The sequence below is a fragment of the Lipophrys pholis genome (genome assembly GCF_963383615.2).
Source record: "Lipophrys pholis genome assembly, chromosome: 7".
Lineage (NCBI taxonomy): Eukaryota > Metazoa > Chordata > Actinopteri > Blenniiformes > Blenniidae > Lipophrys > Lipophrys pholis.
The window spans coordinates 17372467-17400331 of NC_137638.1; the positions used below are offsets into that span (position 1 = coordinate 17372467).

The following is a 27865-nucleotide window of genomic DNA, read 5'->3' on the forward strand; positions in this document are numbered from 1 at the left end:
TGTAAAGCCACACTCTACACACTATAGCATCTGGTGCTTTGCTCAGGTTCTACATGTTGGCAGTGTTAGTGAGCAGCCTGTATTTTAGTTATAACTGGCTGTAAATCCATGCCACTAACAATGTGTCAATGAATGAAGGCCGGCAGGACACCAACTACAGAGAAGCTTACAAGGCAGTGTCCTAACGGAGAGGACGGATCAGACCAAAGTACAGACGGACGCTGTGAACATGAACTAAAACAACTTCAGGAACTGCAGTTAGAACTATAAAACCAACGGGTTTTAGACAAAATGTGTGATGAAAACCAATAGATCATTTACAAGGAAGAGCTGAGCCATCAAAACGATGCCATAAAGAAGGAGTTCCAACTTCTATACAAACCATGTGAGATAGAGGCTCCCTAGAGGTGTGTGAGGTGAGACACAATGACTTGAATAAAAAAAGTTGAAAAGGCCCAATAAATATGTGCAACAGCAAATCACTGAGATGAACAATGAACACCACTTTTTCAAGAGGAAAAGTTTTTTATCTCCATCCACAGTTCTTGAAAAGTAGAGAGAGAGAGAGATGTGCCAGTAGGCAGACAAATCTAATCTCATCTACCTAAACAACTTGAAAAGGTGAACAAACAGGAAGGCCAGGACAGGAAATGTGTAAAGGTTAAGAAGGAAATAGAAGATCTCAACAGACAGCACAACATCCTGAAACAAGACATTCAAGACCTGGCTACTTCAGGACAAAAAAGATGCCCAGTTTTTCCCCCTCACCATATCCTAAAACAAAAACATTTAACAGCAGGCTGACAACAAAATGAGTAAATGAATGAAACTGAGAGGAGTGTTCCTGCTTTGTCTTGGCACAATGGTTTTTAAAAAAAAAAAAAATGATTGTCTTCAATTTTATTCTTATTTAATGCTGATGGGTTTTTTTCTTAATCAATTATGTGTATCTTGTATTTGATTTCATGAGGTCAGCAAATAAAGTCATATCAAAGCTCGATATATATTTACAATGACCCACTGGTGCAAAACAAACAATGTTCAATAATCAATGAGCTGAAATCATTGAAGATCATGTGAATAGTTACAGTTCATGATATCACAAGAACATCATACAACATACAGACATACTATTAATTTAAAACTAAGTAAATTATAAATTATGCAGATTATGTAGGCTGATGGGTCAGTCACAATTGACCTTGAGGAGGTATTATTTGTGGCCATGAAATATTAGGTTGTGGCCACAAATTACTATTTTGTGGCAAGGAAATAGTAATTTTTGACCACAAACTATATTTATATGAGCCAACGAAATACTAACTTGTGACCAGAATTTAAAGTTTTATTTCAGATCTCATGTCTGGGGCTCCATAGTGATAGCCTACACTTTTAAGCAGTATGTTTATCCATTTTTAGACTTGGTGGAAATGTCTAGTGCTTTCAAATCAACCGTAGGATGGGTAAATATGAGGAAAGAGGTACAGGAAGCTGGCACAATAAAGACATCTGCTCATTTTTGCAAATAAAGCATCTGTGATGACTGACTGTGAGTTCGAACATTATCATCTTGGTAGAATTTTGGTCACTGACCAGCATTACTAATACAGTGTCCCTTAACTGTAGCTCAAGATGTTGAGATGATGTGGTGAAAATGATTAAAATGGATCCAAAAGTGTGGGTTTAAAAAAATCCTAACTCTATTGTGGTTTGGCTATTAGTGCTGACAGCCAAACCTGCAGTGTCAGCTTTACTTTGTTGTGAATGTGTCCAGTTGCACTTATTTCACCAAATACTTGAAACAAATGTTTAAGTCCAAAGAAGTCACATTGCAATACAACACCTATGTACAATTTCGCAACTTATAAACTTTAAATTTCTATTCCGGAATGTACACAGCTGTTTGCACTAAATTTAAATTCCGAATCGAACGTGTGAATCAATACATGTGATCTATATCGCTGCAGAGACGAGACCGTCGAAGATGATATTCACGAGGTTTTTGTTGGGGACCCTGAACGCAGCGTCGGAGGTAAAAGTTGACTGTCAACAAACCGAAGCTGCTCCGCCGCCAAAGCTCGAGCTCTGCTCCGACCAGCGTGGCTTCACTCTGACCTTATCCGAGTCTCCTCGGGCTGGAAGTTTGGAAAAAGGTGTGCTAAATGTCTGAGGTGAGACTTAAACCGCGGGCAGACATGAACAGCAGCGCCGTGTCGGCGCTGGACCGACCCGCCGCGGAGCTCACGGTCATGGACGTGTACGACATCGCGGCGGCGCTCGGTCAGGAGTTCGAGCGGGTCATCGACCGGTTCGGCTGCGAGTCTCTGGTCGGAGTGGTGCCTCTGGTGGTCCGTGTCCTGGAGCTGCTGGAGGCCCTGGTGAGCCGCGGGGCCGCGGGAAAGGAGACCGAGGAGCTGCGGGGGGAGCTGGACAGGTTGAGGCAGGAGAGGAGCGACAGATACGAGCAGGAGAGGAAACACCAGAAGGTGAGAGCGCGAGGCGACCTGAGCGACCCTGACCAGGACTGTTTGTCTCCTGCTGCCTCTCGAACACACGGACAAGTAATAGGAGACTATTGAGTTACAATTATTCTTACAATTGTTTCTTCCAAATGCTTGGTTCTAGTTTTACAAGCGAGCATTTTAGGTTGTTTTGTTTGGTCTATAGGCAAACGTAATGTTTTTGAAGACCGCCTTTACATTGTGCTTATGCAGACCTTTTTTTTTTTTTTTTATTATTATTAATTTTTAATTCAGCCTCAACCAGATAATTCCCAATCGATTAAATATCTCATTTTCAAACAAACAAGCGCAAAAGTTGGTTATAGAAAACAGTTCTATGGACACTAGTCATCTGAGCTACTTGCATACTGACAGTCACGATTCCAGACAGTAAAGCAGTTTTGTTTTGTTTTTTTAAGTTGTGACCTTAACAAAATACAAAGTGCATTAACCAGAGAACAAATGACATACAGAGAATATGGCAGGCAATTCTAAGTAAGTTCCTAATTTCAATCCCATCCACACGAAGACCAAAAGGGAGCGACAGACTTGGGTTCAGGAGCAAAATTACTTTGAAAACGACATCCCAATATATGGACCAGCAAAGTGACAAAAACAAACCCTGCAAAGCAAGATAAATAAGAACTTCCTTTTCCTTTGCCCCCCCCCCCCCCCTTCTATTTTTTAAATGTTTTAACCTAAAGTTTGACCTCTAAAATTATTTCATGAGTTTGGCGCCACTGACTTCTTGGCTTTATTTCCTAGTTCAGTTCTATAACTAATAAACTAGCAAACTGTCAAAGATCAGTGATTGTGAGGGAATAGGACAGATTTACATCGAAAATGGTTTGATAGATAAACATGCCAATGACAGAAATGCAGTGAACACCTGTAAATAACCAATTCAGACTTGAATAAATGTAATATTGTTCCGAAGTGATTCTACATAAAACAAACCAGCATTAGGTTTGCATGTTAACCCTGTATCATGTGTGTTTTCTCCAGGTACTTCAACTCCCTCCACTATTTAAACACTACAGTCTTACATGTTTGTATGACTAGATTTTAATCCGTGTTTGATCTGATTACTTTTAGGACGTGAAACTTAAAGTTGTGTCTTTTAACAGGGAAAAAAAAAAAAAAGCTCCTTGACGGGAGTCGGAGTGAGAGAACCTGCAAAGTTAATAACGCCATCATTTATTCACGCTTCATTCATGGACACGTACAAGACAGAACACATGTGCTGGTGTTTGTTTATATTATTTGTCTGTTTCGTGTTCTAGGAGTTGGAGCTGGTGGAGGATGTGTGGAAAGCAGAAGTCCAGGACCTGCTGTCTCAAATCACTCAGCTTCAGGCGGAGAACAAGAGGCTGTTACTGAGTCTCTCTTTCAAAGAGTCGCCCATCACCGAGGAAGACCTACAGAAACATGAGGGTGAGTTTTTAACCAGTTCTATCAGATTTTTCTCTTTTACAAAAACAAGTGTCTTATTTCTTTCCTCATAAACTGGCTCATCTCGATATGAAGTTTATTGTGAAAAGTTGCGCGTGACATTGCTCTAATACCAGTGTACAGAATAATAGAAAACACCAAAGCAACATACAATTAGAAATATCAAAATAAAACAAAAAAACATTGTAGTCTATAGCAGCTCACTGTGATCTGCAGGCTGTGTTAGATGTGCTCCTTCCATTCGAGTCACGTTCGACAATATCTGGAGGATTCTGGGTACTCAATGGGTTTGGTCTCGGCTGTGAGTTCCGCTGCAGAGCTGACATGTATTCCATATGTGCGTTTTGTACAGAGCCGCGTCATGCCGATTAACCATCTGCTGTGCGTTACACATACTTACCCCATTCAGTCACGTGAGTCTCCACAGTGCAGTCCGCATACTTGCAACCTGCCAGGAAAAAAGTAGGCTGAGACGAGAGGCAGTCAAAGTAAAGGTGACTATTTTTAAAGCAGACCAAAATATAGCTTCTGTGTGAACCTCATGGTGGCTGCAGCTTTACTTACCGTCAGTGCAACACACACACACACACACACACACACACACACACACACACACACCTCATTAACATGTACACACAAATGAAGGAGTACCGCATGACACATTATTTGTTTGGAGCAGGGTTTCTGAGCCCTGGCAGGGACGCTCTCCGAGTCTAATGAATGGGTGAACAACACAAAGCTCCGCAGAAACTCGACTGTGACTGTGGTTTGTAAATATGTTTGTTGGAGCAGGGTCGGATCTGAAATGTGTCCTCATTGCCAGGATTAGAAATGAGGGCAGTAAAAAGGTTTGTCGGTGGCCCTGCAGTTGATTGGAACAAGTATGAACAAGACGTTTTATGTCGCTGGCCTGATGTACGATCACTTTTCTCACTGCTGACCGAGGGTAGACGTTTGAGGGGCCTCCCATGAAGGCTGATACTTCATCAGTATACGTCTTTTATAACTAAATGTATTAATTAAAATATTTTCTTAGCATGAATGTATTCAATATTTACTAATATATTGATCAAGATTATAAATAAATGAAATATATCATGATTTTATATTTTTTTATGAAGTTGATATTACATCTAGAAATGTTACTGCTAACATCCACAGAAAATACAGTATTTTGGTAGGAAAACTAAGTTTCAGTTTCACAAATACAGCCAATTGCAACAAAACCAAAGTACAGTCAAATCGCTCTAAAAGTTTAGCGGAAGGTGATGATTTCTAGAAGCTGGGCTGCTTGTGTGTGACTGTCGGGTTTACACAGAAGATGTTTAACTGCGAGCTAAGAAAGTGAAAATATGCAGCCTGGTTACATGTTGATGCGTCTCTACAGTTCATCTTTTTTAACCGGCTACTAACTACTTTTCCTTTTCCACTGTAAGCCCCACACATTGTTTCAAATGATGTGATCATTATATGATAAACAGCTGAAAGTTGTACACTGAGCCCTTCCCTCCATTCGCATTAATTAAGCCACAATGAAAATGTATTTTATTTTAAAAACCCAGACATACACTTCATCTTAGGTCAATTGAAAACCTGAACAAAGGCCTAAAGGTTTCTTAGCTGTTGGTGCAGTTAATCACAATGTTTATACTTGCAGGAACATTTTCACAGCGATTTTGTTGTTGGCATCTCTAGGAATGTCGGAGAAAGAAAGACAAGTGATGAAGAAACTGAAAGACTTGGTGGATAAACAGAGAGATGAAATCCGAGCAAAAGACCACGAGCTCACTCTACGAAACGAGGATGTTGATGCGGTGAGGAATTACACTGTGGTCTCCACCAATACTCTCCCTTGACACCAATACCTGGTCTTCAAACGGCTATTCCTCTAGTCTAAAGGTCTCTCTCCACCGTAGCTCCAGATGCAGCAGCATCGGCTCATGAGGATCAACCAGGACCTTCTTCACAGGACGGGAATAATGGAGGCTCAGGCCAAGACGCTGTATCAGCAGAGGGCCGAGCTGGAGGCTGCGGCACAGGCTGGACAGCAGGAGATCAATGCTCTGCAGCTGGAGGTCACCAGGTTGAGGAAGGAGCTGCGGGAGTGTGAGCTGGAGAGAGAAGTCAGTGAGATCACAAAGTTTCCTCTCTCAGGGTCTGGGATGTTCTCCCGGACACCGACAATCCTCACAGTAAGGAAAACCATAATCTGTGAATGTAATCTGGAAACTATGCGCGACTCGTTCTGTGTAAGAAGCTGTTTGGTGTCACATGTCCAGGCCACAGCAGAAGCAACTCTTTCAAACTCTGTCAAGCTGAAGTCGGTGTGGGCAGAGTGTGGAGGGGACTCCGACTTCTTGGCAAACTGCTTTCAGAGGGACAAGAGCGTTTTCCCTCTTCCAACCTCCGAACACATGGAGAGCTATAAGGACGAAGAGGACGAGGACATGTCAGCATTGTTGCAGGTAACATCCAACACTCTCCCGTACACGCAGTATTCCTGTCCGACTATTTACATCAAACACACTTAATCATCACCTTGTCATGCTGCTCACATAACAAGTATTATCGTCACATGTCTTTTCTCACTGATAGAACTATGTACCAGTCCTCTTGCTCAGAACACGAGATACAAACAGATCTAGAATTGGTTTTACAGCAGTAACAAACATAGCCGGGGATTAATAAAACTAAAATCAGGCTGCGGAGTGCTATTCTGAGTTACCGGCTTCTCTATCTGTGTCAGTGTGTTCTCGCTGCACAGGAGAAATGCTGAGCGTGTGTTTTAACCGCAGACGAGATCAAGTGATACAGAATCCGAGGGGGAGTCAGACAGCAGCTTGGAGCAGGAGTCAGACAAGCCTCGCTTCACCCTGCAGGAGCTGCGGGACGTCCTGCTGGAGAGAAACGAACTCAAAGCTGAGGTGTTCATGCTACAGGAGGAAGTGGCCTATTACAGAAGGTAGCGTCTGCTCCACAAAGTGTCTAACAGATTCTGCTTCACAACACTGGGACTCAAACATCTGTGTTTATTTTATTTTGTTCCCCATCCCATTCAGCGAGGACTTTGAGGATAGCGTGCGCTCTATGATCCGTTCTCCATCACCTCCACCATGCTCAGCCTCCACTGATCAGCCTGAATCAGGAATTAGACGATTGTGAGTAAAGATACTTGTGTCATACTGGCCTGCAATTCACATCACTGTGTCATTGTGTCTGTTGACATGCAATCTGATCATTATCCAATTGCTGTTAACAGCATAATGTGATCCACTTTATCAGATACTATGGCTTATTTTATTATTAGGAAAAATTGGATAAACATACTGACATTTGTTCCAAATACTCTGATGTCTACATGCATGTATACATATGTGATAGAATTTGTCCTTTCACTGCAAATGTGGAGAAAGAAGAAAGTTGTAGAAAACAGAAGTGCTGTAATTACAATGTGAGAGGAAAACGACAGACAACAAGTATTACTTGCAATAGCGGAAAGTCAAACAAAGAGCCAGTTGTGGAGTGAAGATGAGTCAAATTTCATGTGAAAGAAGGTGAAAACCTGATTGTAGGCATCACCATGTTCAAAAAGACCAGGCCAAATGTTTGGACAATGACAGGCACTTTGTTTCAATGTCGTACTCCAAAAGCAATCTGATAATAGGCCGAAACATTTAAACCAGGGCTTTTTGATGATCACATTCCTAAAGGGCATGTTAACGCGCAAGATCCAATTTCTACGATCACATAACCATATGTTCAACTGTGTAAAGTGTTTAGAGACTCTAATAAACCTCAGTGATGCTCTAAACAGGAATTACCCAATACAAACATTTATATTGTGCTGTGTTCTTCAGTATTCAAATCTCTCTCATCCTTTTCTGTTCCACTCTGAACAGGATCTTCACCGCCATCATGCCAATGGTAGCAGCCGGTTTGATCGCAGATGATCCAACACTGTTGCCAATACGAAGACTGGTTTCCTTAGTGTGACCTTTAAGTTCTTCTCACTTGAATGCTCTTATTTTTTTTTTACTGCACAATTTAAACACATATTTATTGGAAAGGGTTCAGTTGCTTTAAACTAAATGTGCCTTGTGTTTTAGTGGGAGTTTTAGTGATTTATTTCTGGTTTATTATTGCTTATTTGCTATGAGCTTTAACTAATTATTTGAAATTAGAGTTGATGAGTCAGACATCCTCTCATTTCTGATTCATGATCCAGCACAGTTTTATGCTAAATCAAGTCACCACCTGTATGTGTCTAATTTTAGAGATAATAATGAAAAGGTTTTGTGATAATGCTGCACATGCTGACGTGAAACCACAGTTTTGCACTCTCGTTTGGAAAACAGTGCCTGTGAATTGAACTGGACTCCAGAGCAGACCGTTAGTGATGATATCAAGTGTCAGGAGTGTTTTCAGCTGGAACAATTCACATTAACTGGATATCTTGGGTTTGTGGGGGGTTTTTTCAGTCTTTTTGAATTAATCTGATAGGAAATCACTGCTACGGTGTTTGACTGATTTCAAAGAGCACTCACTCCATTAAGGGGGAGGTAGGCCTCAGCAGGGGTCTCCAGACAGTTTCACAAAGTGAATTCATCATTAGTTATCAAAGGGGATTATCTCATGCGGATGACATTCAAAAAAGCCAAAGTTCATGGATACATCAGTCCTGAATAATTGTTCTGTATATTGCCAGAGTCAGAAACTAACAAATGCCTCTGAAGGTATCTATGTGGTGTAAACAGACATATCAATCAGTCTTGGTTTGGTTGAAAACCTCTACATTAGGAGACGTAATGTGAATTATACTTACTTCCAATCAGAAAACACCCTGATATTGCACATTGTGGTTTACACTGGAAAAACATGCTCATGAACTGTATGCTTTATATTAAATATATGCCAGCTGAACCTTTATCATATTTGTCCCAAATAAAGTTTTGTATAAATTTTTTTTTTAAATTATTGATACGGTATTACTGTCAGATATTACCATTTTAATTGATTCATAGTGTTGATGAAACATTTCTGTGCTGGCAAAAGTAATTGCCACCTGCATTGGAATCATCTTTTTTTTTTAACAGTGTTACTCATTTTAATGTGCTATCTGTATCTGCAGTGCTTCTGTTGAATTGTTAAAAATTACATTAAGATCTTATTTTATCATACTTATTTGCAATGCCTGGTGTTTTCTTTTCGATTCTCCTCACATTGTATGAGATTCCTCATCTCAAAAGATGATTTTAGTATCTAGACACCAACACTTTATTACCTCAAAAAAAAACAAAAAACTAAACAATTCTTGGTATTAGAATTAAATTCAGCACAATTAAGATTTAATATAATAATGAAATAAGCTTTAATGCAGAACTAAAATTCGGATGTGTTTTATTGTTGGAGGAATGGTAAGAAGAATAGCTTCCCTGGACTGTCTGCTAATCATTTTCACTCAGAGTGGGATGAAAATGTATCTCCTCTTCATGGTGAGTAAAGTTACACTTCCCAGCAGACCTGACAGAACACGGCTAATAGAAATCAGATGTCATGTCTCAAACACATTTTCTACACAGATATAAATGTTAGTTAAATTCGGGATTCTATCAGCAACCTTTTGTTGACTGGTTTCCAGTTATAAACATTAACTTTGAACATAAAAACTATACAAAGTGTTTACAGTAGACACACCTCAAACATTTCCCTCTGGTCTTACATATTATTTTGTATGTATTATCTGCAATTGGCTGATTTAATGAATTTTAACCAAATCATGAGGTATAGAGAAGCAATAGAAATAATTATCCATTTGATTACCTATAGCCTCTATTTGAATTCATATTAATTCAAATAGGGACTGTCGCCTTCTTGAATGTACAGTTATACGAGCGTGTATCATGTAAAGTTTCTATGAGAAAAAAGCGCATTTAGTTATAAATTGCGAAACGAAAACCTGAGATCACGTGTCTCATCAACTGACTTGACACGCTCTGACTGACGCCAGTGGAGAATGAGAAGACGTCTTCCTCCGTCGGTTCTCCTTGTCTGTGACAACCGTGGGTAAAAAAAATCCGCGGAGCTGCGCTGAAGCTCGGATCGGAGTGAGTCCTCTTCACTTTCACAGCCTCTTCGACGCTCACCTGTAGCTAGGATACTTTGCCCTCCTCCGCGCGCCGCCGCGTCGCCTCATTGGAGGCTGAGTGATGGTGGAAGTGGCGTCTCCTGGAAGTTCACTACCTTCCTTCAAAAAGTACTGAGCCGAACGCTTTGAAACAAAAGATACGAGCTGACTTTGACATCTCGAGGCAGAAGGTGCGGGAGAAACGTGGACTTCCCCCCCGGTGTTGGAAGAAGTTCCGTCATGGAGTTTTGCGAGGAGTCGTCGCCGGCTCTGGCGTTCGAGAAGGACGCGTTCGAGCTGACGGTGGAGGACGTTTATGACATCTCCTACGTGATCGGCCGGGACTTATTGAAAATAAGCAGCACCGGCGAGGAAGTGTCGGACCTCCAGTTCCGGATCGTGCGCGTTCTGGAGATGTTCGAGACCCTGGTCAACAAGTACAACTTGTCTCTGGAGGAGCTGAAAATGGAGCGGGACAACTTGAAGAGTGAGCTGCACCGGATCATCCAGGACGGATCCTCCGAGCAGGGAGCGGTGAGTGTGTCTGCTGGACACCGCGGGTCATCCGTGTCAGACAGGATCGGACTCAGAGGGCCTGTGTTGTGTGACTTTACAGCAGACTGTGGGGCCCAACCAGCTGGTGGTGGACCTGACGGACCCCAACAGACCCCGCTTCACCATGCAGGAGCTGAAGGAGGTGCTGCAGGAGAGGAACCAGCTCAAGGCTCAGCTGCTGCTGGCCCAAGAGGAGCTGGAGCTCTACAAGAGGTGACGACACCGAGACAGGGTCTAAATAAATAATCCTGCAGCTTTAAAAAAGAAGGATTTATTGCAGGGCTGTTGGATCGATCAACAATGGAATGTGCAGGTGTGGCTGGAGCTTGATGTCCTATTCAGATACAAAAACATCACACAAAGTCAGAATATGCTTTATAAAGTTAATAAAGTTAATTATTGTGGCAGTTATCATTACTTTAATACTATAACTGTTAAATGAAAGAGAAATGGATCTGATCTTACTGTTGTGGAATGTTTTGAGATGCTGTATTGCTGATTTGCATAATACATCAACTAAACACTGCTCCGCATTGAATTGTATTTACTACGGAAGATGAATGCTTTCACATTAGAATGTGGATTTTCTTTTCAACTTTTTGTTTGTTTGTCGAATAACATCAGTAAGTGTGTATCTTCTCATGCAGTGGGATTTTGCCTCAAGCTGAACCAGCAATGGTGGAGGTGGATCTGGACGCAACGGAAGCCGTGGACACGGCCACAGAGAGCAGTCCGGCCATGACGGAGAAAACGACTATACGCAAACTGTGAGGGGATGATCTGAGTTACTTTACTAACACACTTCTAATAATAACAGAGTGTTGAGGTAGTAGCACACCTTTCTTTCCCTCTTCTTAAAGTTGCTTCTTTATGCTCTGGGTGTACCTCGGAAGGAAAGGATTCAAAAGAATTTGCTGCTGCAGCCACATGACGCTATAGTAAACTGGCTGGGAGATTATTCTCACAGGCCGTTTGCTGTCTGCTAACAATATACTTGTGACCAAATGGATTCATGCTGATGCTGTGGATGTCTGGTGAGCGGGAGAGAGGCAGAAGCTGGAAAGTGTGTGTGTGTGTGTGTGTGTGTGTGTGTGTGTGTGTGTGTGTGTGTGTGTGTGTGTGTGTGTGTGTGTGTGTGTGTGTGTGTGTGTGTGTGTGTGTGTGTGTGTGTGTGTGTGTGTGTGTGTGTGTGTGTGTGTGTGTGTGTGTGTGTGTGTGTGTGTGTGTGCCAAACGGCTGCTGTCAGTAATTATACTCTGCAGCATGAAGTGCTGCTGAAGCATTTCATTTTCAGCCATTTGACTTGGAAAGCTGTTCCTCCAGCTGACTCTGGGAACTTCTCTGTTTGTAGGTTTTCATTCAGTCGAAAATGAGAGGAAAACCTTCCGCAAGACGTGACCAATGAGACCAACAGGATTTGTCAAATTAACCACTTTAAGTCTTTTGACTTTTATAAAAACTTGTATTTGTCTAACAAGCACTATATTTTGTACTGGTAATTTTAACCTGTTATGGATTGAGGAATATGCAGTCGCATAAATGATGTAAAAATATATCACAAGGAGAACTGGAAAGTATTTTCTAACTAGTGTTAAGTAACATGAAATCGTTTTTGTATTTTTTTTTTTTATAAAGTGTAACAGCTGTAATGTTAGTCTGGTGATCTAAAGCACATGTATCTTCAGTCTGTATCAGCTGTCTATGAAGGAGCCCAACTCAAAAACCCCCCAAAATTAAAAAGGTGGTGTTGCTTTTTATTTGTACTTCAGCTTTGTTTTCTTGTGTTGAATATTCAAAAATTTGCAAGTTTTTTTTTTTTTTTTGCTTGTATCTATTATTTTACAATACCCAACAGTTCCTTGTGTGAACCAAACATTATGTACATCTTTAATTGACCAAAATTTACACTTTCACAAGGCAAAAATATATAACTGATTGTCGCAAATATATTCCAACTAATTTTCTCTGGAAACAAGCAGGAACATTTCTTCATACAAACCAGTGGGAGGACTAATCTGTGAGGCTTTATTTCACTATGTCCAATATCTGAACTTGAATGTTAATGGAGAAACTAATTGAAACAAACAACCTTCTTCCTTTGCAGATTTTTCACACACACACAAAAAATAAATAATTTGACAAGCCGAACCACTTCAAATACATTTTATTCTAAAGATTCTAGTCCCAAGTATTCTTTCGTTGCTTTGCTCCACTCCACAATGCATGTTAATGGCTTCAAGTGTACTCAGAATACAACCCATCCAGTTTGATGTTAGCCTGGGACTCACCCTTCCCATTTGTCTTATTTACACACCATCAAATAGATGAAAGTAGAGAAGCGCTCCATCAGGACAGAAGGCCGTCTCCATTGGTGTCTCTGATGGCCTTTGACAATAAACGTGCCGGCTGGAAACCCAGCTATGTTTCAATTCCTAAATTTACAGCACAGGTAATAATTTACAATAGTCACCAATTCATTTATTAAAAAAAACAAGTTTATAAAAGCACGTTAAAAGCTTTTTTTCTCCAAAAACACACTTTAAATTGAAGCTGAACCTTCAACTCTTAAAGAAAATGATGTGTATTCAATAAAGAAAAATGTTTTTTTCCTATAAGGACATGGTGGAGGTTTCAGTGTTTGAGCCAGGGGTGGGCAGAGATGGAGGATTTGCTCCGGTCGCCATAGTCATACAGCAGCTCCTCTTCTGCTTCGATGTCTCTGGAGGCAACGAGGATCAGATGAGGCTTCCCATTGATGGCGTGGAGCCTCGTTTGGCAGTTTCCACTTATACTGTGGTTGATCAGTCTTCCAAGGCGCCTCGTTTCCTTCGTAGCGTCCACACTGAGGGAGAGGAAACACGGTCAGTCCACACTGAGGGAGAGGAAACCCAGTCAGTCAGTCCACACTGAGGGAGAGGAAACCCAGTCAGTCAGTCCACACTGATGGAGAGAAAACCCAGTCAGTCCACACTGAGGGAGAGGAAACCCAGTCAGTCAGTCCACACTGAGGGAGAGAAACCCCAGTCAGTCCACACTGAGGGAGAGGAAACACAGTCAGTCAGTCCACACTGAGGGAGAGGAAACCCAGTCAGTCCACACTGAGGGAGAGGAAACCCAGTCAGTCAGTCAGTCCACACTGATGGAGAGAAAACCCAGTCAGTCCACACTGAGGGAGAGGAAACCCAGTCAGTCCACACTGAGGGAGAGGAAACCCAGTCAGTCAGTCCACACTGAGGGAGAGAAACCCCAGTCAGTCCACACTGAGGGAGAGGAAACACAGTCAGTCAGTCCACACTGAGGGAGAGAAAACCCAGTCAGTCCACACTGAGGGAGAGGAAACCCAGTCAGTCAGTCAGTCCACACTGAGGGAGAGGAAACCCAGTCAGTCAGTCAGTCCACACTGATGGAGAGAAAACCCAGTCAGTCCACACTGAGGGAGAGGAAACCCAGTCAGTCAGTCACACTGGAAGTAAAATCCGAGAAAATCTCAGCAACACTGAGTTTTTAAAAGTATTCTCTCATCAAACCATTGGAAGACCTAATTTGTTCAACCACAAATGTAAACACATTTTCGTTTTAAATTTCTCTCCAGAAGCTTCTGCATCTCTACATTCCCTGTAGTGGACAGATTAAAACAAAATACTACTCCAACCTAAAAAATGATTGTGTAAAAAAAACTTTGGGCATGAACAATGGATTCATGTTAATAAGTTAGAACAACACATTTTCTTTAGATAAATAGATTGTTGTGCAGATCTTTAAAAAAAATATTTATCCAATTTGGCAAAACACAACATTTCATTAAATGATTACATCTCATGTGATTCTTTAATCCATCACATCTGCACTTTGTTTCCATGAAACCCACCTCCACCTCATCTGTGCCTGGTTTCTGTTTGAAAACCTCAGGTGACCTTTTTTTTTTTTTGACTTACCAGTAAGTTTTGGACTGATACTGGAAGTAGTACATGTAACATCCTGTTTGCGGATCCTGAGCATACTCCGCTTCTCTTTCTTTGGCCTCAGGGAGTTCCAGGAGGTCTCCGTGATATTCCACCACAAAGTCTCCTTTTCTGAAGCCCTTGACAGCAAACACTCCTCGGCCTTTGCCTTCGATGTGTTTGACCTGTTCACAAGAAAAAGATGTCAAAGTAGCTCGAACCACTGGATGGATATTAAATCGATCACATGATATTGATGAGTACGTTTATTAAGTCTCTCAAAACAAATCAAAACCATCGTATTTTACCTGCATTCCCTCTTCCACATCATTCTTTATCAGGTCATCAATGTGGCTCTGCTCTTCATTCTGGTATCAGGAAATGGATCAAAGTTGCACATTTAAAAACAAAAATTGTATGTTTACTGCTGAAAACTTTCTCCTCCATTGAAAAAAAGTAATTTTATTTCACACATACCTTTAACTTTGCCTGAGTTTTTCTGTTGCTCCTTCTGACTGGAAAGTAGTCCGTGACCTTTCTGCTCTGTGTGGCTGTATTCTCCATCCTGGGAGGGAGTGATGGAGAGATTCTGATTGTTTGGAGGGTGGCGAAAGAGCTTGTGCTTTTAGGATGACGTGGTTATGTTGACTCAGTAATGAACCTTGCTCTGGGTTTGCGTTCCGCTTTGCTCCGGGCTGGAACCTTGTCTGTTACAGAGTCTTGCTGGACAGTGGTCTGATCTCGTACGCTGTCACTGGGACAAGCTGCTTCAGCCAACTGCTCCCTGGACTCAAGGCTGTCCGCTTTCGTTTCACTGGGTGGGTCTGGAAAAAAAAATTTTTAAAAAGTTTTTAAAGCTAAAAATGAAACTGACTGATGCCACAAACGCTGAACCCTCATCAAGACAGTGATTCACTTTCAGACACAGCTAAGTTGTGTCATAAGACAGGTCAGTGAACACTGAAGCCATTCAAACATACAGGAATTTCCTCTGTAGCAGACGTGGATCGCCTGACCGAACGGTAACAAAAAAGTCAAAAGCAGAGCAGCTGGGAAGCATGCACGCAGTGGAAATGATCCAGTTCATAAAGTTAACAGTCATCAGTTTATTCACCTTGTTTCAGCATCGATGTGTCGAGATTAGCCGCATCAGAATCATTTCCTTCTTGAATCAGCACACTGGAGCTGTCTCTCAGAGGAGATCTCGGTTTACACGGAGCCCGGAAACTTCGGAGAGTTGTTTGCACTTTTCCTGTTGACTCCTGGAAAGTGGGGATTTTTTTTTGCTTCTTTTTAATAACACTGGTTATAATCAAGAAAATGTTTTGCAGTTTACAGAGCTTACACCACACCACACACAGCTCAACTCACACCAAGTAGTTCTGGTTTAAAGATAGACTTCCTCATTTTTATTTACTTTTCAGGATTATTGTTAATGACAATTGAGATGGAAACAGAACTCTTCTTGTGCTAGCTAGATTCTAATTTTAAAAAAACAGGTAAGTTATATATATATATATATATATATATATATGATAAGGAACTATTGTAACTGTTTCATTACTAATAATAGTTACAATTAAAATGTGTTTTGATCCATTGTGTAACAGTTTCTCAAATCTCTTTATCATGATTGCTCCTCAAACAATATACAAGGTAAAAAAAAGGCAAGACTTATGTACTTATTCATATTTATTTCTATAACCTGGTATATTTTGGCGCTCTGGTACAAATGATGAAACATTTGTAGTCCCTGACCGTGACCAGTTTTCCATCCCTGTTATAATGTGTACAATGTATCACAGTGGCGGCCGACCCCACACTTTGAAAACCACTGGTATATATATATATATATATATATATATATATATATATATATATATATATATATATATATATATACACACATACATACATACATATGTATAAAATACATATTGATATAGAGAAAATATCTAGAGTGAAAAAGCTTCATTTATCTAAATTACTTAATGTGTGAAAGCAAACTTTTAAACTTACCTTGATAGTCGCTGGCTTGTTCTCCTTTGTTTCTGTCTTGGAAGAGGATGGTTTCTGTGCAGCAGCAGCGTCTTCAGACTTTTTATCGGCTCTCAGCACATTTTTCTTCCCTTTTAACAAACAGGAACATAAATAAACATGTGCATCACTATTCCGCGTCAATTCAATTCTTTCCGTCGACGTCTTTTATTAGTAAACAGCTGTGCTCATCCACACAACGTCGGCACCTTTGATCTGTAACTACACCGGCGCTCGTGAGAGTACGTGACCGATGTACGCCGTAACAAAATTACCTTTGGCCATTTCAGGTCTCAGAATAAACTCCAAAGATGCCGTGGTGTCCTTTATATTGCGTCCAGGCCCCCGTTTCCGAGTGTTATCTCCTATTTTCGCAACAAGAAACATCGACTCACGGCGCTGAATGAGCCGTGGAAACGTGGAGGATTTAAAAACGCTGCAAAGCCTCTGATTGGCTGATTCTCCTGAGAGGGAGGGGCGACAATGCGGAAACAAGTTTCCCATTGGTCGCAGCTCTGACTGTTAAAGTTTGTCATTGATAAAAAAAAAAAAAGACCCGAATTAAATGATTGTCGTTTTGACACAGGTTCAAGTGTCAGGCTTTTTTTTCCCAATCGGTAGAAGTTACATTGATTAGTCAAAGATAAGAGTCAAAAACAGTTGTTTATTTACAGTAATTAATCATCATTGTAACAAGAGTGGTGAGATCACATCTGAAACCAGCAAACAATTAGTTTCACTAGTCAATGCATGTGCATTTCTTTTGCTGGTGTTCAACTTTAGAATAGCCTCGATGATCCTTCGAAAGAGTGCAGTGATTTAATTACATTGAAAGCACACTTTAGGCAACTTTACTTATTTTGGAAAAACTGTTGATCTTGTAAGGATGGATTGCTTCATTGTGTTTAGGATTGTTTCATCCCATCCCTTCTAAACTCATCAAATGTGAAAAGAATGTTAGTGTGGACTGATTGTTATTTGTTTTGTTCCTTTGTGTGTTAATTGTGAAAAATGGGAGGATATGTTTAGAAGCATTAAGGAAAACAAAGAGGGCTTAGAAACGACAACAAATATCAAATATTAGGCTTGATAACATCTACAATCAGTAGACCCAATCAAGCAAAATAAGGATAAAAGCAAAGTGAAAACACACAGCACTTAATCATTATTGCTGCCACACTGGAGTTACTCAAGATGTGACCGATATTACCTGACTCCCGTACAGCCAAGCTGATGGGATTTTTCTTTAGTAACAAAAAGTCAGTAACAACAAACAAAGCTTCTAATCAACAACCTGGGTCCAATTTTAGTTGGAAAACTCTTTGTTTCAATCATGACTGGCACTAACTAGACAAAGACAAAGATAGAAGTTACTCAGCCATAAAACCGCAATCCATTTACCTGAATTAATGAAATGAACCATGCTTATCACCACTAATGACCACCGCAGAGCACAGTCATGGGATTCGTTATGTTTATTAAAATAAAAGTGAGACTTTCTTCGTTAGCTAGAGTGAATACCAATTAAACACAGCCCTTAAAGCAGCACAGATTGACTTTTTAATCTTGTGGAGTTGAAAGACTTTTCCTGAAATGAAGAAACAAAGAGAAACAGAGTTTATGTTAAAGTGATGGAAAGAAAATGATCCATGCTGACACTTGAATAAAGCTGGCTTTTTTTACAATTTTGTTTCTGCTCCACTAGAAGGATATTGTAATTTAAAGTCAAACATGAACATAACATCTGTGAGAAACAGATCGAGTTCCAAATAAATATTATTGTATGTTAAAAATAGCTTTTAACTCAAAAGGACACATACAGCTACAGGTAAAGATATACTTAAAACATGTACTCAACTTTTCCAAGCATTAAAGAAACCACAAATATTTGAATTGTATTTTATTTATTTTTCAAAAACGTCACCTATCGTCTATAAACAATAACATACTGAAACTTTGCATTGAATCACACAAATGAATTGTTGGACAGTAAAATTAGACATTCCCAAGTTTTGTCATTAAGTTGGTGGTAATGTGCCAACAAGCTGGAAGTCTACTGTTCCTAAATGAGAGAAGTTTAAAAACATATTTTCATTCATTTATTCATGTCTTTATTTCATCTTCCACACACACATTTTCATACAGAATCATTTCCAAGCTTGGTGTCTGCAGCCAGGGCTTCTTTAAAGAGTCTCTTTCTCTCCAGATTTTCATTCGCTTTCCTTCTCTTTTCTTGCTTCCTCTGCACCGACTCCTTCTTCTTCGTGATAACCTCACTGAGTTCTCCTTTGTACGCAACATCAAGTTTCTCCCTCATGATGTCCCGGGCGCGCTTTCGATTTATATCCACAGATCTGGTCTGATGGCACTGGACGGGGGGAAACAAAAGAGAAGAGTCACGAACCAGATTAACAGTTGCTTTCAATACTGTGTCATTTACATTGTTATTACCACCGGAAACGTTTGGAAAATGACGTATTTTAACTGAGTTGATGGCAATATTGTGACCTATAAATGCAGTGAACAAAGCAACAACAAATGGTAAATTGACTTTACTTGTATGCTACGCCTTTGCTACTTATGTGGTCTGACTAGAGCCATGGCCACCCCAACCTTGGTAAAATGCATATCTAATAAGTATCTAACTGTTCTGGTTGAAATTACTTTTGGTGATTTTTTTTTATTGACTAAAAGTAAACTGCTGCTAATATATTTAAGATCAATGCGCTAATGAGACAATATTTTTAAGAGCTCTTTAAAATTTGCAAACAGAAAATGAACTTCCTACTCAACTGCTCCGTGAATGAAGAGTGGAAATTTCGAAAAGCATCTTTTTGGAGCAAGATTAGACTGCAGAGACACTATCAAATGATTTACAGTTCCTCCATTGTTACAGTGTTTATACGATTGTAATAGTGACATTTCTGAAAAAGCACAATAACAATTTGAAGTCTACATGTGAATAAAATGTGGGAATAATGCTATTTTTTGCAAGGTTTGACCTTTCGTGTGATTCACAGGCACAATATTAGGTGTATGTGTTCATAATTCGTGGCAGACAGAAGAAGGCCCACCTTCACGACTATTCCTGTGGGGATGTGCTTCAGCACCACACAGTTGCTGGTTTTGTTGGTGGCTTGTCCTCCGGGTCCAGATCCTCTCACAAACTGCTCTTCAAGCTCGTCCTCGCTCAGTTCAGGGAGGTCTGGCAGGTCCTTCTTACCGGCTGTGGGACACCATGCGGTCCCAGCGGGGACGCCGGGTCTCCTCAGAAGCCGCCGGGACACGCTGTGCATGCAGCCGAGGAGCGGAAGGAGTGCCGACATTATATCTTACATTTCACTAAAATCAGCGGAGTTAAAGCAGGTCACAGAGTTTCACAGTCTCACTCTCGCTGCAGGTTTGTTTATATCCTGTGACGTCTTCCGCGGTGTTGTCGTCCGTCAGCCAATCAGAACACAGGATGTTTTCTTCACGGGCGCTTTCACGAGTGTGTAGATCAAACAGCACTACCACGTGTCGGATTTTGGAACACCAGCAAACTATCAATTTAAAATTATATTTAATTCAAATACATGACATCATCTTGAACTTGATAAAATCTTTAATTAAGCATTTTTTTTAAATGCGAAGATTTCTGAAACGACATCAATGTCAGATAGGCCTTAATAAGTTACCTTTTTAAATGTGCTATTATAAAATGTACTTTTTTTTTTCTAAGAAAAATTGACCACTCCAGGTGGCGCCTTTGGAACATAATTTGGCACCTATTTTCCAGCTGAACTTACAGTGCAAATTCCCTCATTTCTGTTTTTATTGTTTAGGTACCAGTCGGGGGAAAAACACCCCACAAACCGTTAAAAATACACAGAGCTGCATTGTGTACTTGATTATTAGAAAGAAATAAGATTGGTAACTTTATATTGCTGGAGTTCCTTTGAAGATGTTACACTGTCTGTCGGCTAAATATAATTGAATTTGAACAGTTGATCAAAATTCAAAATAGTCACATTCACTGCAGTGACCTCACTATGCAAAGCTGTTCCTTTTGTTCAACTCCATAAATCAGACAACCAAGCTCACATAATAATCTATATCTAAAACATGGCATGCCTGCACCTGTTAACTTAACAAGCATATTTTTGGACACGGAGGGGAATCTAAAGGACCTTGAACATTCTGACCACAACCTAAAAACAGCTTCCTGTGTGAACTCAAGTGTGAACTGTGCAGTGAAGTCTATAGGAGAACATGTTAACTTAGTAAATAAGACTTTCTTTGGTTTGTTTCCAATGTGACAATATTACCCTCCTGCTTCCATTACCTCAAGAGCAACCTCAAATGTCAATATAATCAAATATCAAAATGGCTTTCAAATTTAGATACACTATACTTCCCTTTTTTCAACACAGAAGACTTCATTATTCATTTTGTTTACCAAATGACAGATTTGCAAACATTTCTGAAAGTAATTCCTCTGCTGCAGTACCCTGTTGAAGTGCTAACTAGTGTAGTTTAGTTGTTGACACACTTTTACACCTATAAATGCATTAACTGCAAAATAGTTTCAAACTTGTTTTATATATAAATAGAAAGTAAATTGGACTCTGACAGAATGCGTCCTGTTCTTCCCCTTGACAGTGACTATAATTAGTACATCAGGAAACTATGTAGGTCAGAGAGAAAAGACAATGTCTCTGATGACCTGTGATGACCTCTGTCAGATTGTATGGGCGGTGCACTTCTAATTACTTGAACATTAAATGTAGTCCTCATCTTGGGACATTTTTGACCTTGACTTTGTCATTCAGATGAGGACTCTGCAGGAAGACATTTTACCTTGTACTGACGTGTTGAATTTAGAATAGATTTGTTTAAACTGAATACATTAATACAATCATATTTACATATCTACCATTCTAATTGTCGTAATCTGTGTTGTCATGGTATGCATGTTCTAAAAATAAATCTTAGAATAGGTTTCTGATAAGCATCTCGGTTGCTTGGAGTCTGGATAAGCAATGGAATGTTGATGAAGATTAAAGCAGGAGTGCATGTACTCTAAGTAAATGTAACTGAAAGACTTAGATTCTGTTTAGGGGTGGACTTGAGAGATTATTAAGGTCATGAGTTGATGATAAATCTTATTGTGGCATGATTCTTTATGCACCTCATTAAGACAGTCAGTAAAAAAGAAAAGAAATGGTTGTATTGTAAAGGAAGTGAAACCAGACAACGCTATGAATTGACCCTATTTGGTAAAAAAGAGCAGTGGCGAGTATTTTCAGGCTGTGTGTTGTACATTCATGTACAAATCATAGTACCAGTTCGTGTAGTTTTATTACATTTCAAGAAAGTAGACGACTCGATATCATGTCTGTTTATAAGGACACTGTTATGTTTATTTTGTTCTAAGTATTAACTAACTTGAACAATTCAACCACACCATTTCATGTATTGCTTAATCTGAAAAGAAGCTGTGTCAATATGCAACATGAACGTGTGTGAATCTGCTTTATCATTGGCTGTAAGGGCATGGCGGCTGGAGACGTATCTTCATAACTTCATATCGTACAACGCAACAACGCTTTATGTCTGCGGAAATACGTAACCAGGCGATCCAGCAGCTCCAACCACGTCCTGTGTTTGCCTGTAAGGGGCGTCCTACTACCAACACAGCTCAGCTGTGTCCTTGTAGTCAAGTTAGGAGTATTGAAGACATGCCTGGGAAATGCATGACCCCACCTTTTCAAATTAATTCAAAACTGTTTAAATATATATATATATATATATATATATATATATATATATATATATATATATATATATATATATATATATATATATCATGTAAGAAAACTTTAATTAAAATAGATTTTTGATACAACAATTTCCTGACAGCCCTCATTGTATTCATTTGGATCATGCATGGTGCAATAACATAAGGTTACAATATTGACATTGAAAAGAAGACCATTTGAAGCGTCTCAGAAATCATAGGCAGGGTTGTGTGTGTGGGCCTGGATCCAAACCCATCACCCTCTAATTTTCCATGAAAAAAACCCCCACCCCTTGACATATCATTTGTTGAAATTGTATTATCCAACCAACCGTCCATCTTCTTTCCCGCTTTTCCAGTTCAGGGTCGCGCGGTGCTGGAGCCGAACCCAGCCTACTGTGGGCGAGGGAAATTGTATTATACTCTAATAAAACAAAAACAAAAAAGCATTTGTGCCAATGGCATATACTCAAGGTGATTCATGTGAAACGTTGTAAAAGTATCTAGACAGTATTTATAGTGACTGAGTTGCTGGGCCCTCATGAAATGTTCTCTCTCTCCAAAATAAGATTTCATTAAAACTTGAAAAAAAAGCTTCGAATCTGACACAAAAATCCCAAAGGATCAAACAGCTGCACAGAGAAGACATTAGGAATGGGTTTTTAATGTAAAAACCCTTCAGGAATAAATCCATGGGTGTAAAGCCTAAAATCCCAATTTTGAACAGGAGCTCGTGGAAGACAACTTCCGGTTTTTATTGTGAAACCTGTGAGGGACACCTGGCTGCACGCGGGTTAACTTGTTGGTGTTTCGTGTCGCGCTTTAGACGACTCAAGTCTTGCAGCGGGTCGTACTTGACGAGTGACAACTTACGGAGGGAAGAGCTTCTCTTCGACTCTTCCCTCTCTCAGAGGACGCAGGCAGCTTCTGGAGGGGGGCAGCCCTCCCCGGACGCACGCGCACACACACACACACACACACACACACACAAACACACACACACACACACACCACAAGCAGAGACGTTTCCCTCAGCACAGGACGAGCCCAAGCACCGACCCATGCGAGGGGTAGCTCGGATATTCAAGGACATTTCAACGCTCCCGTAGCTACTTTGGCCTTTTCGTGGCGAGGAAACCCGGCGTGCCGCGTCGCGCTCCTCCTCCGGCGCAGCGATGTGGCCAGATTTTGTAAACACGGGCAGAAGCGGCGGTGGTTGATCTCGCGCCCGTCGCCGCCGGAGGGACTGAGGGGATGTTTCACTGCCTGTCATCCGCACGAGACGCAGCCCATCTCAACCCGCCCGCCGAGAGGACGAACGCAAACACAAACGCACGCACAGGAAGCCAGGCGCGGACTCTTGGTGGCGTTACGGCGGGTTATGGCATCGCTTCCACACCGCGGCGCGTCACAGGCGGCGGGTAGTTGCTGAAGGCAGCTCGCGTTACCCGGAGCCAGGAGTAGTGGTGGTGACACATTTTTCCCCTTCCTGAACAACAAGCCTCCCCCGGAGAAAGACCAGTGAACTTCCCATCACGGAGTGCCGGAGTGTGCCGTGAGAGCCGGGGGCGCGTGACCACATCAGGTCCAGGTATGTGATGATGAGCACCGCCGACCATCATTTTGTCATTACCGTGCTGCCATGTTGCTAGGTAACTAACTGACGGTGGGTTTACTCTAGTTCAGACGTGGTCGTCCCTGTAAAGAGAAGCTGCATCTCCTTGTACCAGGGATCTACCTGATCACCATGTGTTTACCTTTGGATCACTATAGTGAGCCATCGACCCCCTCGCTGATCCTCCACTCGCCCCTTCTGCTCAACTACCATGACGGCATACGATCTATCTCCAGCTACCATCTATTGATGAACTCTGAATTTACCTGCAGTCAACAGAACACACAGAAACATTGATTTGAACGCAATGCATGGCTGCCGACTCTCCACACAGAAACTCATACAAATAATCCCAACTAACACCACAGCAGACTTTATCCCAGGTAGTAATCTCTGGATCTGTAATGAGTTTAAAATGAAAACAAAAAAATACACTGCTGTCAGCAGTTGCTCGGAGTCCAACCAAGAGTATTTGCTGAAGCAGGCTAAATTCGACTTTTTACTTTAAAGGGCATGGTAACTCTCTTATATCAGAGTTTGTGATACAATCAACATAATATGTCATTCATTGAAACAACTCTGAATGTTTCCCTCGGTTCTAGTTCAAAGATGTGCAAGTACATTCTCAACGAGTAAACATGTAATTGAAAAAAAAACAAACCCAAATCAATTATTTATTATCTCCAAGCAAAATAAGTTCAATTTTAACATTTTGCTATTTTTAAAACAAAGTCCTCCTGGTGCAGTAAAATGTTCTCATGGTGCTTTGTCCCTTTATGTTTGGTCACATCCAAAATGGCAACAAATTATTTTGTGTTTAGTTTAGTTTAGTCAAATCTGCTGGAGGATCTGAAATTCTCTTTACCACAGTGTTTCTCTTCAGCCGGATGTTTGTGAAAACCCCACTGCTCTATATGGACTGCAACAGGCACATCTTTTAACACTTTATACCCTAAATATTTTTTTTATTTCAAATCAATAAGTTTTCATCACGCTTACGCCTTATTCTCTTCAGCCATTATTAGTGTTACTTATTCCTTTTTCATCATGATTCTTTCTGGGCATACGAGCACCTCTCTCTACTTTCTACACAACCCAGGGCCTGTATTTCTATATATTTGTACTGCTCTGGAGTCGCACCATGCCCCTGTTCGCTGCACACAGGCATGCTTGTTAAAGCAGATGAAATGTTCTCCTGACTGTGAGCGGTGCTGGTGTTATCACTGCACTGCATCTGTTTTAATAACGTATATAAATAACTGTCAGGCTTCTTAGTCTTTCTCTGCCGACGCACGCTTTTAAGAGAGTCGCTCTCCAAGTGACACCCAGGTGTGAGAATTTATGTAAGACCCTGGTGCAGATGACAGCATGGAAGGAGGGCGCAGATCCTACACAGATTGCACTCGGCTCAGTTTAGACCAAAGTGGAAACCTGCATGCCGTAAGCTTGTTTATGCCCATTCCAGCCTCCTTCCTTTTTCAGTAGGACTTTAGGTTTCAGGATCAGGAGTCCCTTCACTTGACTCAGCAGGGCCGGGGTGAGTCATGAAGGCAGTGCTAATATCAAGGCTGTGGCAGCTGTTTTCCAGATGATGGCTCTGCTATAAGGGCAGGGCGCTGCTGTTGCTCAACCGGGCCCCGCGTTGTGATCCTCCTCTGCATTATGTTCAACATCGAATGTCTTTTAATTGAAATTTTTCAATTCCGACTCGGTGGGAGACGTTTGCCCTGGTCTATGCCAATCCTTATCAGAAGGAGATAATGATATGGCCTGCATTCCAGAGTCCGTTGACGGCAAAAGAAATAAAAGTCACGCATAGAAGAACACATTGTTTGTGTTACTACTACGAGCACAGTGTGTCAGCGTCACTTGGACACGTTAGAACTTGTGTCCTGTCTGCATGAAAGTTTCGATATTTATCTAACATAGTTATCATTCACCGGTCCGTGAACTGTCACATTTTATTGTCTTTGTCAGTTTGGAAGTAAAACAGAAAAGTGGAAGGTGAAGTTCACAGCCAGGGCGCCTCATGATGATCTGCACATGGTGTCCTGGGCAGACGGACGTCGCTAATGTCCCGGCTATTTTTAATGGTGGCTGCTATTCGAACGTTGATTGGAGCGGTTGGCTTTGAAAAGCTGCTGGCGATTAACAGGATATTTACCAATGCTATGCAATTGTGTGAGACAGATAAACAGTCTGCTCTCCAGTCGCTGAAGTGCTGCTCTCTTAAATGCTTCAAGTGGAAGCCATTGATAACCGCATCAGCATCGCCCAGAACCCATAGCTCGCACACGTGACCTTCCTTGCCAGTCATCTGTGACCCTTATGATACAGTTTAGCTTTCAGCGCTCTTTATGTGACAGCTGCTTTCATAAAGCAAATTGCCTAACCAGTTTTCTTTGATAGTAGACCTGCAGACACACCCACATGAATATACACCTATGGTACACACGCAGGACTGGGAGTGACTGTGCACATTTCTGAAAACAATCTCTTCAGGGGCTTTTGAGTTTATACGGGGTTACACTCACATATGTAACGTGCATTCACACTTTTACTTACTATTCATACTTTCATGGACATTCTTGTCATTGGAATACTATGAATTATGGGTAGATCCCTCAAGCAAGTTCCGCAGCACTGCAGACATACAAAAAGGTGCAGACTGGTCTCGAAGTTTCTTCAAAACACCTGGCAGGAGCTCACCGATTCCACAATAGTCATCACACCGAACACAGAACGCATTAGGTGGGTGTACATCAGCATTTCTGTGTCGGCCATGCTTCTGTACAACGGTGACCGTACATTTAATCACTCTGACTTACTCCGTCTCAAGTCACTGACAAGTTATCATATTTTAGTCTCAAACTCTTTACCCTGTTGGGTTGGGAGCATTCTGTCATCCCTTTGAATGTTTTTTTATTTTTTTTTACATCAACAATAGTGGATATCGTAAAATCATTAAAAAACCAGCTCGCCATTTTTTTTTTTTAAAGATGCTATTATGTCGACATATTATTGCTAACACCTTAAATTGAAACAAAAGACAAAAAAATAAAAATACACCGTGTATATTGATGCTCTGATATGTGAGCAAACGTAACATGATAAAAAAAATTTTTCCATGTTAATATAAACATTATTTCCTCCAACAGAAGACTTGACAGATAATATATGTAGTATTATTTCAGGTACCTTTTATTTGTTTAATAAAAATGTAAATGTATTTTGCTTCCGATTTGTCCACAAGACAATAATTAGTTTATTTGCGGTATCTTTTCTGTCTTGATACTTTACTGAATTGTAACTATTCTCAATATTCAATTGACGTCCCTCCACACAGAACGGCTCTCCAGATTTTCATTCCGCAAGTACTCTGTAACTACCCAAGTCATTTTAATAGATTTCAAATATTCATTCATTCTAAATATTGAATGAGTTATTTCCCAGAAAATTAGATTTGTAGCTTTGGGATTGCTAATTTATATGCAGCCGTGAGTTTGACACTGTGGAGATCTAAAAGGAAGTTTAGTGGTTCTGCCTTTATGGTATGCGTCTGTCTTTTACATATATTTGACGTTTGAGTCAGTAACTTTACTATTCAATTTCAATATATTCATTTAAAATGGGACTTAATATAATGGATTGAGCACTTTTATTCATATTTTCGAGCCTGTACCGATGGAAGTAATATTAAAATAGCTGTAGTTGAGAGGCTGAAACCTGATAGCTCTCTAACTCTCAGGTGCCTCTGCTGAATGTAACACATCATGCAAACAAACACGATATCACACTGCTGAAGGAGAACAAGTGGAGGTGATTATGGATCTGTTTATTGTTTGTGCAGTTGTGATTTTC

The 27865-nt window shown here is 40.7% G+C and overlaps 5 protein-coding genes across 9 annotated transcripts in view; 3 read left to right on the plus strand and 2 right to left on the minus strand.

Moving 5' to 3' along the window:
* Window positions 1-2016: 2016 nt before the first annotated feature.
* Window positions 2017-9133, plus strand: LOC308111655 (RILP-like protein 1). Of its 2 annotated transcripts, none has more exons than XM_080466629.1 (8): window positions 2017-2486; window positions 3785-3935; window positions 5649-5767; window positions 5870-6145; window positions 6233-6418; window positions 6749-6915; window positions 7013-7111; window positions 7853-9133. In XM_080466629.1, exons 1-8 carry the CDS (start codon window positions 2163-2165, stop codon window positions 7944-7946), a joined length of 1416 nt encoding a protein of 471 aa, XP_080322755.1. In that variant the 5' UTR covers window positions 2017-2162; the 3' UTR covers window positions 7947-9133. The 2 variants fall into 2 exon arrangements, with proteins under 2 accessions (XP_080322755.1, XP_080322756.1); XM_080466630.1 differs by having other exon boundaries at window positions 2019-2486; window positions 5876-6145.
* A 780-nt stretch (window positions 9134-9913) lies between these two features.
* Window positions 9914-13244, plus strand: rilpl2 (Rab interacting lysosomal protein-like 2). 3 transcript variants are annotated; one of them, XM_080466720.1, is made up of 5 exons: window positions 10145-10611; window positions 10694-10845; window positions 10913-10945; window positions 11280-11399; window positions 11984-12394. In XM_080466720.1, the coding sequence occupies exons 1-5, from the start codon at window positions 10318-10320 to the stop codon at window positions 12003-12005; spliced, it is 621 nt and encodes a 206-aa protein (XP_080322846.1). In that variant the 5' UTR covers window positions 10145-10317; the 3' UTR covers window positions 12006-12394. The 3 variants fall into 3 exon arrangements, with proteins under 3 accessions (XP_080322847.1, XP_080322846.1, XP_080322848.1); XM_080466721.1 differs by lacking the exon at window positions 10913-10945 and having other exon boundaries at window positions 9914-10611; window positions 11984-13244; XM_080466722.1 differs by lacking the exon at window positions 10913-10945 and having other exon boundaries at window positions 10187-10611; window positions 10697-10845.
* On the minus strand, window positions 12781-17028 carry kmt5ab (lysine methyltransferase 5Ab). The gene is made up of 8 exons (XM_080466719.1): window positions 16886-17028; window positions 16593-16702; window positions 15688-15835; window positions 15235-15397; window positions 15051-15138; window positions 14882-14941; window positions 14568-14758; window positions 12781-13474 (listed from the first exon to the last, which is right to left on the minus strand). The coding sequence occupies exons 1-8, from the start codon at window positions 16995-16997 to the stop codon at window positions 13264-13266; spliced, it is 1083 nt and encodes a 360-aa protein (XP_080322845.1). The 5' UTR covers window positions 16998-17028; the 3' UTR covers window positions 12781-13263.
* A 1494-nt stretch (window positions 17029-18522) lies between these two features.
* Window positions 18523-20037, minus strand: mtrfr (mitochondrial translation release factor in rescue). The gene is made up of 2 exons (XM_080466723.1): window positions 19685-20037; window positions 18523-18978 (listed from the first exon to the last, which is right to left on the minus strand). Exons 1-2 carry the CDS (start codon window positions 19934-19936, stop codon window positions 18748-18750), a joined length of 483 nt encoding a protein of 160 aa, XP_080322849.1. The 5' UTR covers window positions 19937-20037; the 3' UTR covers window positions 18523-18747.
* Window positions 20038-23213: 3176 nt separating this feature from the next.
* Window positions 23214-27865, plus strand: part of LOC308112673 (membrane-associated phosphatidylinositol transfer protein 2-like) — a 44592-nt gene continuing 39940 nt past the window's right edge. For both annotated transcript variants that reach the window (XM_080468371.1, XM_080468372.1), the window contains exon 1: window positions 23214-23980. The gene's annotated coding sequence lies outside the window, so the exon portion shown is untranslated. The remainder of the gene's footprint in view (window positions 23981-27865) is intronic.